This window comes from Blennius ocellaris (genome assembly GCF_963422515.1).
Source record: "Blennius ocellaris genome assembly, chromosome: 17".
Classification (NCBI taxonomy): Eukaryota; Metazoa; Chordata; class Actinopteri; order Blenniiformes; family Blenniidae; genus Blennius; species Blennius ocellaris.
Window position 1 is genome coordinate 1,721,283 of NC_137666.1, and position 16,860 is coordinate 1,738,142.

At 52.4% G+C, this 16,860-nt stretch overlaps 2 protein-coding genes across 2 annotated transcripts in view; one reads left to right on the forward strand and one right to left on the reverse strand.

Moving 5' to 3' along the window:
- The first annotated feature begins 122 nt into the window (after window positions 1–122).
- Window positions 123–9,995, forward strand: LOC308142232 (uncharacterized protein). Its single transcript, XM_080512580.1, has 13 exons — window positions 123–190; window positions 1,314–1,488; window positions 1,590–1,710; window positions 1,830–3,573; window positions 3,657–3,816; window positions 4,113–5,492; window positions 6,117–6,232; window positions 6,566–7,430; window positions 7,519–7,638; window positions 8,378–8,533; window positions 8,752–9,469; window positions 9,623–9,731; window positions 9,865–9,995. Exons 1-11 carry the CDS (start codon window positions 176–178, stop codon window positions 9,369–9,371), a joined length of 5,472 nt encoding a protein of 1,823 aa, XP_080368706.1. The 5' UTR covers window positions 123–175; the 3' UTR covers window positions 9,372–9,469; window positions 9,623–9,731; window positions 9,865–9,995.
- A 1,353-nt stretch (window positions 9,996–11,348) lies between these two features.
- dctn1b (dynactin 1b) overlaps window positions 11,349–16,860 on the reverse strand; it is a 34,310-nt gene continuing 28,798 nt past the window's right edge. The window contains 11 exon segments of the mRNA XM_080513053.1: window positions 11,349–13,133; window positions 13,211–13,300; window positions 13,389–13,462; window positions 14,098–14,284; window positions 14,395–14,522; window positions 15,002–15,013; window positions 15,152–15,318; window positions 15,407–15,549; window positions 15,645–15,773; window positions 15,854–15,985; window positions 16,602–16,763. Coding sequence (XP_080369179.1) covers window positions 12,996–13,133; window positions 13,211–13,300; window positions 13,389–13,462; window positions 14,098–14,284; window positions 14,395–14,522; window positions 15,002–15,013; window positions 15,152–15,318; window positions 15,407–15,549; window positions 15,645–15,773; window positions 15,854–15,985; window positions 16,602–16,763 — 1,362 coding nt within the window. The 3' untranslated portion in view covers window positions 11,349–12,995.

The window sequence follows — 16,860 nt, forward strand, 5'->3', positions numbered from 1 at the left end:
AAAAGGTTGAAAATCAATGTCGAGATTTGGGCGTATGAAGAATTGCTGTCAGATAAAGTTCCTCTTTTAAAAAAAAAAAATCTCGCGAGATTATGTTTAATTTCCTAGCAACGGTCCGTGGATACGCGGCGGGCGGAGCGGGCGCGCTCTGCAACGGACTGTCAATAAAACCGTCATGGAGCCCCCAGGGGTAAGTTTCGCCACTTTAACCGAGCCCCAAATGTTAGAAAAAATCCCCCAGTTGCCTCTCGGATAAGTTTCACGCAGTTCACATCAAACGAGATCATTTGGAGGAGGATTCGCCTTAGAAATATGCCAGGAGCTAACGGGCTAACTGCTAACCGCTTTGCCTGGTTTTGAAGTGAACGCTTCTCGTTCCTCCGTTTAAAATACGACCCTCCTCTTCGGTTGTGTCTTCAGTAGTTATACTGCTGTCAGACTGGCATAAGCTCGGTTATAAGTTACCAAATGAAATGCATATAAACACCATCTCTCACCAAGTTGACCTGTTGCACACGGTGTTTACAGGCTGCTATGTGCTTGACAGTGAATCGGATGTGTTTCAGTTTGACAACAAACTGAGCTCCTCTGAGTCCAAACGGCTCTCAGAATTGTAGAAAAACGGCCTGATTTCTCAATAAACATGACAGCCATCGTTGACCAGATGGTGCACAATGATGTTTGTACTCTTGCAGTTTATTTTACTCCAGAACGCATTGATGAATGAGCCTTCATTGCCTGTATGTAACTTAATGTCACACATTTGCTGCTAAGCATCATGACACTGAACGCTGTGCGGATTAACTGAAAGTAATCATCAATTGCAACCTAAACTGTTAAAATCAAGGCCATCTCCTTTGTCATGCCCTTTTTATATGATCATACCTCAATCTATAACACGGTTTAATTCTACTCACTCATAACATACAAAACCACCTCAACTATGCCCATGGCTTCCACCTATACATGTGTCTCTCGCCCAATTACCCCAGTGACATACAGCTCTCTTACTAGGTGCAGCAATGATACTAACCAATGGATATCAGGTAACATTTTTTTTCATTTAAGGACTCTGTTGACTCACTGTGTTGTGTTAAAATTTTAAATTGATATGCAGGCATACTGTTGCTCTTTCTCATTAAAAGGCACACTTTTCCAACACGCCGGTCGTGGTGCTCTTTCACAACTATTCTGTTTTTCTGTGTGTTGGTGGGAGAAAGTTCTTGTGTTGCTCACAGTGGTCAAAGTTGACCCTGCCTGATCTGGACGATCGGAGCGAGTGAGTCACTTTGGTGTTTGGCCTGCTTCCACAGGGGGTGACGACGTCTCCCCAGTTACCTGCGGAGGCTGATGTGAGCCAGCCTGTTGGAGAAACACCGATCAACCCGCTGAGATGCCAAAGTCACCGCGGTGGCACCCAGGACCGAATGCGGCCCGGGCTCGAAACGGACAGCAGTGATCAGCACGGGGGGCAGTATTTCAATCTAGGTAGCATTCATTTTATTGAGCTGAGTATGAGGACACTAATGGCTTGGACACATTGATTTTGATGTATTCCTGACTTCTGACATTTTTTTTTGTCCCATCAGCTTTTCAGGACAGTAACCTGTCCCCAGCGCTTTCCTTGTTGCCTGTAAACTCCAGACCTGAACACAGCGTCACTGAGTTTTCGTTTTTCCAACACACTGACACAGAGTTTGCCCCGTTAAGGTAAGGAACATGGTATGAAAAAAAAAGAAAAAACTGCTGTCTCAACTTCTTTTGAAACATCTGAACTGTCAGAAGTTTGTAAATATTGGTCGGATGATTGTGTGTTTTACTCTTTCAAGGCCATATCCGGATGTTTCCATGGCAACCGAGAGATTTCACACCACCCAAGCCTCTGAGCAGGAGTTGTCCCAGCATCCTCTGGCCCAGGCGACCGTCCTCACTGAAGAAGGCGTCGGCAGCTCCGCTTCCTTTCAGCACAGTTCTTCACCCGGAGACCAAAGCAGACGGGGCGAGAAAAGTCGTACCCCGGTGATATCCTCCAGAGATCACACTGGTCGCAGTGAGGCGAACCCAGAGTCTGGTCGAGACATCCACTTGCAGGTCGCTAAAGATGAGACTTTCTTTCTGAGCAAGGACGTTTCTGCAAAGTATCTCCTGGACATCCTAGCCAAAGATACTGGCGTGCGAAGCAGCACCAGTAGTGCAGTTTCTTCTGACTCCGAGATGTCTATCAAGAGCAGTGCGTCGTTCACGGAGGAATATAAAAGCGTTGAAAGAGAAGGTCCTTCAGGCAAAGCTTGCTCTCCACCGCAGCGGACCCGGGCTCTGTCCTCTGAGGTGTGTAACGTCACGACCGGCTCCCGCGGCACTCAGCCCGATGAGCACAGTGAAGCTTTACACAGAGAGCTTCTCTCCGAAGTGGAGCGAGGCAGTCGCCGTGAAGCTGAATCTCAGAATTCAAAGCAAAATGCTTCCGATGCGCCTTTTCAAGCTGTGACCCCGAATCTCAATGAATCCGCTGCCGACAAGACGACCGGGGTTCAAACCAATGTGGGTGGATGGCCTTCTGCCGGGCCTTTACCAGCAGGTGTCGGAAGGATTCAGAGAGAGCACGACCTCTGGTCTTCAGGAAACCAGACTGGAATCGATGGATCCTATCTGGGCTTTCTTCCACACTCTCAATCCACGCCGGGGATTTTCAAGGCCCCACCGAAATCCGGTGTCAAGGCTGAAATTGGAAAACTTTCAGCCATAGAGTCCAGTAAAGGTAACTCCTCCCAGTCAAGCTCCGGTATTTGTCGACAGCCAGTTGTTCCCTCCCCTGAAGCCCGTCACCCAGACACGTCAGATCATCAACGTAAGACGGCGAGCGCCGCAGAAGTCCAGTCCCTCCCAAGTCTCAACTTCATGGAGAAAGTAGATGCCTGGCGGGCCAATCAGAGTTCAGCCAAGACGCCACTGTTCGACAGGCTGGCCCTGCAGGGCTTTTCTGGCGTCTCTCCCAAAAAGAAGGCCTACGATGCCGTATCTGACAGTCTGAATCGTATCCTCAGTCAGCAGGCGAAGGGTTTCCAACAGCCCGGTTCCACTGGTGCGCCGACCTCCCCCACAGCGCCCTCTGGCTCGTCTTCTTCTCCACGACGGGGCGAGACGGTGGGCAGTGCTCCCGGTGAGAGAGACACCCCCCCTGCGTCTGCGGCGCTGCCGCCGCCCTCAAGCTCGCCGTTCGGCAGGTCGCAGTCCCAGTCGTCTCTGAACACGGTCAAGTTGGTTGACACCGAGCAGCAGACGGAACCACAGGAGGGTCGCGGTGAAGAGAAGGGTCGTCGCGATTCTCCGGGCAGCAGCGTCCGCCCCTCGACTCTCTCCACGCTCGGTCACTTCAGCGACGTGTCACTGGATCAAGATTGGACGCTCTCGAGTTCTCAAGACAGTTACGGCGGTGTCAAAAAACACACTTTTGGGGCTTCTTCTGTCATCAGCCTCGAGATTGACAACTACGCCCCCTACTGGAATTCAAAACGATCGACACCGCCGCCGCTTCCCAAGCCTCGAGAGCTCGACATTGACGAACGCATTCCGGTGAGTCGAAAGCTGAAAATCCTAGTTTTTGCAGCCGCCGTTAAAAACACTGACCTGACGCTGTGTGTTTCTTTTAATTACAGTTGTACCTCCATAACCTGGGTATTGACCAGTCCCCCTCAACAATATTAAATCCATTTGCACTCCGAGGACCAATAAGAGAGGCTGAATTCTCTCCCACTGATCTCGGCACGCTTAAAGGATCGACTGGAACACCAGCGCGGAGCATCCAGGCCTCTGAAGGTACCCGCCGATAACGAGATGCTTTACAAGTACAGATTCCTCCGGGCCCAGGAAAAACTTTTTAAACCTTTTTATCCGGTTCTAATCTTCAAATAGAAACATAATGAAATCCTACAGAGGGCAAAAGTGTTCAGGTTATATTACAATTACAAAGTTGTGGATATATCTACTTATTTTTCAAAATTAAAACATACAGTTTGTTTGTTTTTTTACATGCATTTAATTACGATTAAATGAGCATCTGTCATTTATCTGTAATAAATCTGTGATGTCAATCTTTTTTTTTTCGTTTTTAGTTGGCAGTCCCCAAAAAGGAGAGTTTTCTCAGGCCAGCATTCACTCAGTTGACTCAAGCGTATCGATTCCACTCAGCATGGACAGTCTTGGTGCAGCTCTACCTCTGGCAGAGCAGGACGGACGGGCGGCGCCCCCCCCGCCGGAGACCGACGCTCTCCACCGTGATCGCAGGCTTACGCCCGGCTCAAAGCCCGGCCAAGATTCTCGTTCGTCTCTCCTGCAGGCGCAGAGCAGCCGGGCTGTTCAACTGCAGGGAGAGAGGACAGAGCCTTCTTTCTCTGGAGGCGTCAAGTTGAGCTGTGGGGAAGCAAACCTGGAGTCGCTTTTCCAGGCGAGCCGCAGCACAGGCGAAGCGGAATATTCTTTTGTCAGCACCAAGGCCTGCTCCGAGATCCGTCAACTTCTCTCTCACGCGGAGAACCTGAGGTCTACTGGTTCATCTACGTCCTGCGCTGCTCCTCCTGCGGCCCGCCAGCTCCTTCCAGACGAAGGCTCGTCTTTGTCTCCGAGGAATAAAAGCAGCAGCCTTCAGGACTCGTCGTTCTCCTCCTCCTTCACGTCGGGGGACCCCAGAACCCCTCCCTCCCTCCAGTGGACCAGGTCCTCGTCGGAATCGCTGCTTTCATCTGACAGGCAACTTTCCGTTGGTCGGGACGGAACGTCCTCCTCGTGGCAGCCTGATTCTACATCCACCCAAACTCCACCCGCCGTCGCTGCACACAAAACGCCACAGGGCCGCGCCGCCACTGCGGAATCGGGTACCAATGTCCTCTCCAAATCCTTCAGGCGCACAGAGCCTGAGGGCTGCAGCGCCGCACCTCCCGACAACGCTCCGCAGCGGCCGCTGGTCATCAAGCCTCCAGACGTGAGCGTGCAACAGCCGACCTCGCCTCCTGCAGACACCGCAGAGGAGGCGGAGGTAGAAGAGGAGGTAGAGGTAGAAGAGGAGGCGGAGGTAGAAGAGGAGGTAGAGGTAGAAGAGGAGGCGGAGGTAGAAGAGGAGGTAGAGGTAGAAGAGGAGGCGGAGGTAGAAGAGGAGGCGGAGGTAGAAGAGGAGGCGGAGGTAGAAGAGGAGGCGGAGGTAGAAGAGGAGGCGGAGGTAGAGGTAGAAGATGAGGCGGAGGTAGAAGAGGAGGCGGAGGTAGAAGAGGAGGCAGAGGTGGAAGAGGAGGCGGAGGTAGAAGAAGCGACTCCACCCAGTCCTGCTCGGAGCCCCTCCTCGCCGGTCCTCGAGGGCGCCGATCCTTACGGGATGAGTGACGGGAGCAGCGAGAGCTCGCTGGCGGTCCGAGTGGCAAAGCTGCTGCACCGCGATTCTCCGTCCACCGTGATGTCCAGGACGCCGAGCGCCACGGACCACGAGGAACGCGAAGCCAGAGGTGAGAGGATTTAACATGAAATTACCCTTTTGTTACCGACATTTGTCATCGCTGGCAGGATCTAGCATCTGATAGGTGTAAATACTACACAAGTTATGACATCTAGAATATAAAAACACCAGGAAGAAGAGAGTTTTTCGTCCATAGACGTGTAACATGAACTTCTAAGTATCATAATGTTTATAGCTGGGAGCACGGACCCAAAAAGCACATTAGAATGTGTGTAAAGTTTGGGAATAGTGTGCTGCCAGTTTTGTTAAGGAAGAGGCCAATCGTTTCTGAATAAACTGCAGAAGAAAAAAAAAAAAAAGTCCTGTTCAAAGTGGACAGGAGAGGCACCTCACGGAGGAGAGAGAGGTTGCCATAACAACAAGATGGACAGTTGTCATGGAGACGCAGGGGCGAGAGGCAGGCACACAAAATTCCCTCCAGAACTTTCTGGTGTGGAGGGACGGCCGGCTTTGACAACCTGAAGCTCCCGTTAAAAAGAGGTTTGAGATTTAAGGTCCAAATAAATCCAGATGACCTCAGTGTGTCTTCGCTTCACCACTAAAATCTCTCAACTGTTCTAATCCTGGAGTGTCTTCAGGGTTTCACTCATCATTGGTGTTTTTGATGCGACAGAGTGGATAAAGCTGAGGGTCTCCGGACGGCCCTGTGAGCCTCTGGAGCTCAACGAAGAAGATATAAAGTGGATCGAACTGTTCAAGCGAGAGCTGGACTTGAAGAAGCGAATGCCGGTAATCCTTTTGAATTGCAGATATCTGGTGATGATCACAGCTTTCTTTGTACACGTGCGCTTGCATTTACACCAAAGTATTGGAAATGGGTGGTCGTGTCTGTTTGGTTACGGATTGACCTTTTTAAAAAAAGTGTAAATGTGTTTCTCATTTGGACGTTTGCCACCGCGCTCAGGCCTCAGGTAACTGGTGAGTGGCAGGCATGGTGTGTCGACAGATGCAATAATTCTGCTTTCAATACTGTGAAGTTTGCGGTGATACAAAAAAAAACCCAAACAAAAATAAATGTTTGTCTGAGAAACCTGAACCCAGATTTGTTTTGCCTTCCTTCAGAGCCGACGGAGTTCCGATGTGGAGAGCGGTTCCACGTCCAGTGTTGGCGAATGGAAGCAGCCCGCCGGAGTTCCACCCGCGTCTCTCAGCGACGCCGACGTCCAGCCGGCGCGGTCGCCGACGAGGACGAGGACGAACCCGGCCAACTCCACCGCCCGGCCTCAGCCCTCCGCCCGGCCTCAGCCCTCCGCCCGGCCGGACCTCCAGGCCCAAGTACGTGAGATCGCTGCCAGAGAGGGAGTCGTCCTTCCTTCCAGAAATCCCCGGGCCTTCACCTCCATCACCATCGCCTCCCGCCGGCGCGCCACACCCCCCTCACCTTGCCCTTCCCCGGCACCTCCCCGCAGCCCCGCCCCCCTCCACCTCCTGGACCTGTCCACAGGGGCAGACGGACACGTGGCAGCCAGAGAGCAGCCCGTGTGTGGAACAGGCAGTTTAAACCGCCACGCCGCGGGGGCTCGGCTTGAAGAGGCTCCGCCTCCTGACGGAGCTCCGTCACAGCGACAGGACGGAGGAAATGAGTCCGTGGAATCCTCCAGGAAGGGCCACGTCTCGCATGTCCACCTCACTCTGTTCCCCAAAGTTCCCGACCACACCCCCTCCACTCACCCCCCCGCCGCCTCACGGCGTCCCCATAAAGACTTTGTCCTCCTCAGACGGTCCCCTGCAGCTGCCAGCAGTCCAGACGAGGGCGTCGGGTTGAGCAGTTCCCCGGAGCGGTGGGACGGCAGAGCGGCGAGGCAGCGGGCGCCTGAGAGCTCCGACACCTCCACTCTCCTGAACGCCGCCGACAAAACCTCACAGTCCTTCACAGCCCGGCACAGAACCCAACTCTCAACTAGACACCGTCACGCTGAAACCCAAGGTACGTTCTTCTTTTTATTTATTTTTATTTTCAACAAACTCTGAAGACGTTTCTCCTGAGCAGGATGTTATTGTCGCTTCTCTCGCAGCGCCCGGCCTGCTGCCGTACAAACCTCACGGCAGCGAGGAGCTCTTCTACGTCCCTCAGGTCGGAGCTGATGGCGCCGCCGCAGAGCCGTCCGACACCACCATGGAGAGCTCCCACCCCGGTACTGCCGTCTTCCTCTTTCTCTGGACTGCTGTGTGACGGCCCAACAGAATAAGAGCCTCGTTTTGCATTCTGTCGCCTTTTCTCTTATTGTGAAACAATGAGGAGGCTCCACATCAGTTCTCGTTGAAATTATGAATGTTTATTTGAATATCACTGATTTGTCACTTTAGATTTTTCATCTATTAAGAAATTTCTTTTCATTGAGAAATTGATTAGCGGAAAAAAACATCCACAAAGCGGCTCTCCTCTCCTCTCCTCTCCCCTCCTGTCTCCTCTCCTCTCCTCTCCTCTCCTCTCCTCTGCTGTCTCCTCTCCTCTCCTCTCCTGTGTCCTCTCCTCTCCTCTCCCCTCCTGTCCTCCTCTCCTCTCCCCTCCTGTCTCCTCTCCTCTGCTGTCTCCTCTCCTCTCCCCTCCCCTCCCCTCCTGTCTCCTCTCCTCTCCTCTCCTCTCCTCTCCTCTCCTCTCCTCTCCTCTCCTCAAGCAGCAGCTGGTCCTTTGTAACAGACACCAGGCGGAGCATTAATTATTCATGTTCAGGGGCTGAGTGAGACAAAGGCAGAGCTGGGGCCTAGTGGAGAACGAGAAGAAGAGGGGAACGGTGAAAGTGTGTTTATCACTGGCAGAAAACCTCTCGATCACTCGCTCTGGAGTTTTGTTTTTGTTTTTGTTTTTTTTTTAAACATAGAAAACTCTTTGTTTTATTCCTCGCTAACGAAGCGCCTCTGAATTGTGAGCAGGCTCAGACGACGCCGTGCCTCCCCGCTTCAGCAGCGAGGTCGTGGGGCAGCGGGAGCCGGGGGTGGACCGGGGCGTCGCCATCCGACACGCTGAGGGGATCTACAGCAGGAGGCCCGGGACCGCCACGTTCACAATGCAGGACCTGAACCACAGAGGTGAGTCCAGTCCTCACGACACGGCCACCCCGCCCTGGAACATGAATACATGCTCCTGGAGTGAGAGAGTGATGATATGTATTGTATTACTCTAACAATAGATAAGTCAGTTGTACCAATATACAGTTTAATAGCGTTTCTTCAGGTTACAGTGTCTCATTAGTTATTATATAACAATAAAGGGATATGAATCATTCCTCTCACTCCTTTTCCCTCAGACGCTCCTGAAACGTCAGAGAGGCCGAAGACGTCTGTCCAGGTGTCGGTTCCCTTCACCACAGTGACGCTCCTGAGCCCCAGAGACGCCCTGAGGCGAGACCAGGGGACGAGTCCCATCGCCTTCCCGGGTGACCGACGGCCCGGGCCGAGGCGGGACGGGGGAAGAGAGCGGGAGCGGCGGGCGAGCGACGCCGAGCCCCCGCAGCAGGAGTCTCTGGACCAGCTGTGGAGGAGGTTCTGCCAGCGGTGGAGGGCGGAGCAGCAGCAGCACCACCTGCAAGGCGGAGGGCCGCCGCCGCTGTCTCTCCTCCTGTCTCGCCTCCTTCACGGCAGGAGGTCCGTCCACGTCGCCGAAGCGCGGGAGGAGAAGGGTCGACGGAGGGAAAGAAGAGAAGACTTCCCAGAGGTCAGGAGGAGCGACTGGGGCCGAGGAGGCGATTCGGCAGACGACAGCAGCCTCTCCTCCATCTCCCCCGTCTCCTCCGTCTCCCCCGACCTCCCCCGCAGCTCCCCCGAAAGCCGGCGCGTCTCCACACTGGACACCTCGTCGGGCTCCTTGTCCACCGTGGACACGGCCCGCCTGGTCCGGGTGTTCGGATCCAGAAAGTCCAGCGGCTGAGCAGCAACAAACTCAATGAGCTGTACGGCGCCATCCACAGGCAGCGAGAAGCAGGAGAACCCAGCAGGAGGGAGACGAGCGCCTGGACAGAGGAATCCGTATGGAGACCTCTTTACTCCTTTTCTTTAAAATCGAGAATGAGTTCAGATCAACCACTGCAGCAGAGAGAACATGGATTCAAAGATACAGACTGAAAGATGCTCGCTGAGATTAACATTTGAATGAAACTGTTTTTTTTTTCCTTCTTCCAGCTCGTCATCAATTCCACTTCCTCCACCAGCAGCCGCAGCGTGCCGTCGCCCTCCAGGACGCTGGCCGCCAAGAAAACTGAGAGAATGAGCAGCAAGGGCGTCCAAGCAGGCGAGTCGCTTGCAGAACCCAGAACGTCCGGTTGTCCACTTCCTGTCCCGCTCCTCTTCCTCCAGCTATTTGATGACTTGACGATAATGAGAGTCGTCAGTTGAAACAAACTGTTGTTGATCGTTTCCTTCAGGGGACATTGAGCTCATTCCAGACGCGACTTGGCAACTCACCAGGGACGTTGGAACCATGTTTCCTTCGCCGGGCGACCGGCGAGGAAGAGGAGGAGGAGGAGGGAGGAGCGGCCTCCACAAGCAGAGGAAGAGCAGGAGGAGCCCGGCCCCGGCCGTCCCCGCGGGTACCGAGCCTTTCTAACCTCCCGCTACTTCTTTTACTTTCAGGCTATTTGTCCCGATTCGTCAGGTTTGTTTTCTTGTTGCCGTTTCAGCCGTGTCGTGGTTCATCCCCGCCGGCAGCCTGAGGTCGACGGCCAGGAAGGAGAACCGGCCGCAGCAGGGGGCGGAGCCTGCGGCCCGGCGGCCGAGCGCCGTGTGGTTCGAGCCGTACGGCCGAGCCAAGCCGTGGAGGCGGCCGCTCCAACCCAGACTCCTGCAGGAGGAAGGAAACGAGGAGGCCGGAGTCCCGCGTCGCGCGCCTGAAGGTCCGGACCCGAGGAGTAAGACGTCGTCGGGCCGCCGGCGGATCTCTCTGCAGGTTGGCGCCGCTTCAGAAAAAGATGGAAACGCCTTCGGGGACGACGTTTCCCCAATCACACGTGAATCCCGTCTCGTTTCACACCGTCACGCCCTCCTCCTGCAGGAGGCGCTGGAGATCAACCATCCCGACTTCATCCACCGGTCCAGGCAGAGGGAGGCGTGTCTGGCCTGGCAGGCGGCAGAGAGGAAGCGCCAGGCGGCTCTCAGAAGAGACCAGCTGTTTAACGCGCCGGGAGCGGCGAGGCTGCCGGGGCCCCCAGGTACCGAGGAGGAAGGTTGTGTTCTAGAATGACTTTATTCAACTGGAGGTCACAACGTTCTCTCTTTTCTCTGCCGAGGCGCCGTCAGGAGAGCCGTTCCCAGGAAGGAGATGATCCAAAGGTCCAAACTGTAAGTTGTCGTTTCTCTTTCTTTTTTTTTTTTTTTCCATCTTCCAGTCGTCGGCCTCTGAACTCACGACGGGACGAAAAGCGAGTTGATCAGCGGCAGTTTGTCCTCCACACCTTTTTGTCTCCCAGGATCTTCCAATCGCTGCCCGAGGTGCAGCTGCGGCGAGAGAGGGAGAGACGGAAGGCCGAGTATCGACAGTATCGGCTGAACGCCCAACTTTTCAAGGAGGTACGGCGACGAGCAGCAGCGTTTCTTCCAATACAGTCTGAGCGACGTAGTAAAGTTGTCCTCTTATGTTTCAGAGAGTGAGGAGCCGCCTGCTGGGCCGGCGGTGGGCGTGGCAGGCAGCCCAGGTTCCACTGTGAAGAAAGTCCGTCGTGGGAATTGAATTTATTTACAAGCACAAGCCACTAAACTACCTATTTTAAACAAACACCAGCTTTTATACATTTGAACCTCGTTTTTGTGTTTTAAAGTCGGAACGGCCTCGCTGACTCCTTTCCTCTCCTGAGTGTAAGTTTTTTAAATTTTAATTCTTTTAAGGTGTGTTGTCAATGTTTCAAATAAAGCAGAAGTTTTCCAAGTCTTTATTCGAAGGGTTTTTGTGCGAGAGCAGGAAGCCACACGAGGAGAAGCGACGACACGCTGCAGGTTCAGAACATCAGCTGCTCACAGAAAAACACCAAATGAATAATAACAACAACAAAACAAAATGCTGCAAAGTCGAACTTAATGTGACAAAATCAATAAATACAGCAGTTATCCTGGATGGATCCAATACAAATCAGCCGATGTGAAGAGAAACAAAAGGTTCTTTGGCAAAGACGCAGTTTTGCTTTGACAACGTTGAAAACAACAAAAATAAGGCAGGCGACGGATGTTTTCCCACGAAGCTCTGCAGGTTTAAGGCTCGGACAAAAGTCTACAGGATTACAGTCGACGGATTTTTGTTAATCTGACCAGTTACACCAAAGCATGTAGAAGTTCACAGTAACTTACATTACTCACACCAGGACAGTAATAAATACGGAATAATTTAAACCGTTAAGAGTCCAACCGTGAGTTCATGGTATGTTGGTGAGATTAAAGTAAAGTAAAGATCTGATGTAAACTGCAGGATCAGGATTAGACTCCACCAGTGTGTGTGTGTATATATATATATATATATAACGCTTCGTCTGATTAAAGTGCAGTAAAGTTCATATTCAGATATTTGATCCTACTGAGGTGAAACCAAAACCAAGTAAAATCCTCAGTTTTAAAATCAAGTTAAATCCAAATGTTCATGTATTCGTTCTCCTCTGGCTTCTTCTGTCACTGAACGTGTGCAAAAAGTGTCAGTTAAGGAAAGGGGGACAAAAAAAAACTGGATTAAAACGCCCGCTCCTTGTTTAAAAATACAGATTCAAGATCAGATTCAGGATTTCTTCTCCTTTGAGATGCTTCGTGTGTAGAAATGGAGTGACGGGAAGGAGCTCATGGTTTTTCACGCCCGGCTCAAGAGAAACACGAAGCGGCGCCCGCATCAGAGCCTGATAGAATCCAGCGAGCAAGCTTCCACACCAGGTACCAGGTACCGGGTACCGGGTACCAGGTACCAGGTGGATCTGGGCAGCATGCAGCAGTGCAGGTGAAAATATCTCCTTCAACGTCCGCTGTGGAATCTACAACCTGCAGGACAGCCGTTAAAAACACCACATTGACTTGATAACTGTTGAAAAGAAAAACACTGAAGGTCACAACTCTCCGTCTTCATCCTTTCATTTCACCTCTAGAAGCAGCGGACCCTCACATTTAAAGGTGCAGTACGCCACATTTCTTTAAATGAGATGTTTTTTGATGCGCCGATAAAACTTGTGCCGTCGGTGATATCGAGTACTCGGGGGGGAAACACGGGCTGCAGTTACACGATAAAGTAATCCGATTACAATCCCGCTGCGTAAAACACTTAATCTGAATGGAATTGCATTATGGGATTGATCCGATTGCCTCAGTGTTCACGTGTGTCGGTTCATACTGCACCTTTAACGAGAAGGAATGACGACGGTCGTCATCGATTTAGATAAAAACATCTCGGTGACGTTGACCGAACAAGTCCTGCAGGTTGTAAAACGTCCCGGTTGGACTCTGCTGGAGTGGAGGTGGTCGTACGTTGGTGCGGGACCGGGACCAGGATGCGGGGGGGAGGGGTGCAGCAGGCAGGCAGGCAGGCGAGGCTTCAGGTCCGCAGCAGACTGTGGACTCTCTGCAGCTGACACTGCGACAGGACGAGGCGGTGGACCTGCTCCTGGCCGCGGGGGCAGGGCACCATGACCCGGCCCACCAGCACCGTGTCGCCCTGCTTCTCCTCCTTCGCCTGGAGACACAAACAAGACGGTCGGACGTCGCAGGTGGCGGGACGCCGGGGGGGGGGGGGGAGGGGGGGGTCGTTACCTTGACGAACGAGGCGGAGGGAAACGTGGCGAAGTCCGACGTGACCCGGGCGCCCGGCTGCTGGTTCACCACGTGCTCCGCCACCTCGCCCTGAGCGGAGACACACGGGGTGAACGAGGGACTTAAATTGTTTTCTTTTTTTTCTTTTTCATCCTGTCGTCCTGCAGCTCGTTCGTACCTTCAGTCTGTCCAGAGTGTCACTCAGCGACTGGAGCCGCGCCGTCTGTTCCAACAGCTGAGCACTAGGTGTCACTGTGGGACGGAAGCAGGAGGCTTAACGACATTAGATCAGAGTTTTTTAACCTTTTTTGAGCCGAGGCACTTTTTTCTTTGGAAAAATCTGGAGGCACACCACCACCACCCAAAAATGTTAAAATGTCGCCTCTATTAACAATATAAAGTCTTTCTCATCAAAGTTTTATCAACAGGAATGAAATAAATACAGAAAAAAAGTATTTCCCAATTTCTTTTTTTAATAGTGCCTCCCTCAGTGTAAAACCTGGACCTGATGGATGAAGAGCTGAGATCCTGGTTCACATTCTTCCTTTTCAAAAACTTCTCCATCACGGTCACTGACACAGTACTTTGATACAAGATGGTAGCAGGAGGTGGAGATGAACCACACTGACGTCTGTCACTTTACATTTCACCGGCAAAGTTCTGTGCTGCCCTCTAGTGGCGAAGAGTATTTATACATGATTACTCTGCAACACACTGTCGGCTGAGAGAAATTGGATCATTTCCCACGGCTCACCTGACGAGATCTCACGGAAACACCAGTGTGCCGCGGCACAGTGGTTAAAAAACACTGGTCTAGATGATGATGATGAGATAAAAAACAAAACATTCACTACATTTCCCGTCCCTCGCCGTCGCCGGCTACTCACCTGGAGACTTCCCGGTGATGTCCACCACCTTGACGTTGGCGCTCATCTGCAGCAGCGTCTCCAGCAGCTGGTCGGTCTTGCGGTAGAGGGCGCCGGAGAGCACCTCGGGCCGCCCCCCGTCTCTGGACGGCAGCTTGGTGACGTGGAGCGGCGGCAGGGAGGCCAGCTGAGCGCGCATCCTCTCCGCCTGCGACCAGGAACGTAAACGTGACTGTCGTTGGCGTCGCCCCAAATAATAGTTGAAAATAAAAAGGGGCTGTATTTGTTCATCCGTGTGTCTGTTGTTGTTGTTGTTACCCTCAGTCTGTTGTTGTCGTTCTTCAGCTGTTTGATGCAAAGCCTTTGCGCCTCGATCTGCTGAGTCAGCAGCGGCGAGTCAATGACTTGGATGCCCGACCCCGCGTCCAGGCCGGGCATCAGGGCGGCTGCAGGGCGAGAGCGGGGACGAGTCACAAACAAGCTGCACATTCAGCTTCAGTGCAAAAAAAACCCAAATAACTGAACGTGGCGAAAATTAAAACTGAATACTTGAATTCTCGCCGCAGGAAAAGAGAAAAACAAAGTCGTGGCGCAGAAACAGAGAAAGTGTACGAAGGGAAACATGCAGATTCAATGATTCCATCATCATGGCTGGATTTCTGCAGGAGTCTTGAGTTTTAAGGCACAAATAAACTGCAATATATTCAAAAATAACCTGTGATGACGCGACTCATTTCTATGAGGTCAATGTCACATGTGGACTCATTTGAACTCTTTATACTGAGGATCAGCCGTGCGTCATGCAGAGAAACTCAACAGGAACAATTAACGCTTTACTTTGAAAGGCGTTTGTGTGTCGACCTGCAGAACAAACATGCAAGTTTAGAAAAACCTCCACATGCAGAATCACAGGCAGGAGTTTTACCTTTTTGCTCGTCTGGAGACGTTTGGAGGACGAAGACGGACGGAAAGAGCAAAACGTCACCGAGGGAAACACGTCAGCCTGGAGTTTGTTTTGTTTTTTGTTTTTTTAAGTTTAGCGAAGCAGGAAGTGGGAGGAGCGGCGGTTTCTCACCTCCGGACGCTCCCGTGACGACGGAGGCGATTCCCGTCGCGCCGGACGCTCTCAGCCCGTCGGCGGCCATCTTGGACTGGCTGTTGATCCTCTGCTTCAGCTCGGCCTTCTCCGCCTCCAGCTGGTCGATGTCGGCCTGCAGCGCGTCCATCGTCTCCTCGAACTCCCTGCGGAGAGCAGCGGCGGCGAGGCGTCACGGCGGCGGCGAGCCTGGATATTTTTTTAAAAAGGGGCTTCTACCGAGTCGCGACTCACTTCTCCTTCTTCTTCAGCAGCGTCTGCGCCTCGTCCAGCCGCGTCTGGATCTTCTCCACGCGCTCGTCGGCGTCCCGGGACGAGCTGTCCAGCTTCTTCTCCAGCAGACTCAGGCGGACGTTGGCCTCGCTCAGCTCCTCGCCCTTGACGACGCAAGGATCCAAAATGGCGGCGCGTGAAACTCCCGTCGCCACTTCCCAAGCCCCGTCCCCCCCCCCCCCGCCGGCGTCTCTCCTACCTTGATCTTCAGCGACTTCTTCAGCTCCTTGATGACCGTCTCCCGGTCCTCCAGCTTCATGCCGAGACCTTCCGCGTCGGTGATCTCCGCCCTGAGCGCCGCCGCCCGCACCTCCACCGGCGGCGGGTTCTGGGAGACGCGCGCAAAATCGGGAGTCACAATCGGTTTCGCCCGCGCGGTTCCGCCGGCGCACGGAAAAAAACGTCTACCTTGCTCTGAGGCTTCTCCGAGTCGTACTCTCCCTCCTGCATGGCCGTCGCCATCTTGTTCATGGTTGCTATGACGACGCTGCAGGACTGCCGCAGGGAGTCGTAGGGGCTGGCGCCCTGCGAGCCGTAGATCTGAAAGTGAGATCGGCGTCAATTCAAAACGCTTCGCTTGTAGAGAAATGAAGCCGTGGAAAGAAAGTTTGATATAGAAGATCAACTTTGCTACTTTTAAAAAAATGATAAATGTCGTGTGATTTATGAACAAAACTGAATTTTATTACCAAACCTTGCAGCTAAAAAGTTTTTTCTTTAATCGACAAACTGGGAACTCACTCATTTTAGCCCCACAGGGTCAGTAAAGGACATTTCAAGACTTTACAGTGAGAAGAAACTTCTTTCTGTTTGTTTCATTTATAGAAAAATAAAACATCAGTCCCCATTTTAAAGCATAAAAAAAAACTGTAAAAAGTTAATATGGTCACTTCCCTGATAAAGGGTTAACAGATATTTATTGTTGTGTGGGAAATGTGCAGTGATTTTGTGATAAATTGAATTTTAAATGAGGAATATTAGAGACAAGGGCTTGAAGTTTTACTTGAGTAAACAAGCTTAAAGGACTGATAAGTCTTATTTTTGCATTTGTTTCATTCTTCAGGCGACAAATCTGAACTTAAATATGTCGTAATAATGAATGAATATCTTCTCTCTCTCTCTCTCTGTCTCTCTCTCTCTCTCTGTGTCTCTCTACCTGTTCTCCCGCCTTGAAGGCCACGTCCTCCAGCTTGACGGCCGACAGCCCCTCCTGCTCGCCGAGGGGCGACATCATCTGAGCGCCGGCCGCCGCCACTTCCTGCAGCACCGCCACCACCCAGGTGAGGTGTTTCCTGCAGTCGGAGAGCGTGTCGGACACCTGCCAGCAGGGGGCGCACCGTCCCCCCAAACAAATCAGAAGGAACCTCCTGTCAGCTTCACTTAAAGTCCTAGTGAAATGAAAAGTCGACCTCCAA

Excerpts from the sequence above, each read along its gene's own strand:
- LOC308142232 (XM_080512580.1), top strand. Across the intron at positions 1,711-1,829 it reads ACAGAGTTTGCCCCGTTAAG|GCCATATCCGGATGTTTCCA; the intron begins GTAAGGAACATG and ends TACTCTTTCAAG. Across the intron at positions 5,493-6,116 it reads CGAGGAACGCGAAGCCAGAG|AGTGGATAAAGCTGAGGGTC; the intron begins GTGAGAGGATTT and ends TTGATGCGACAG.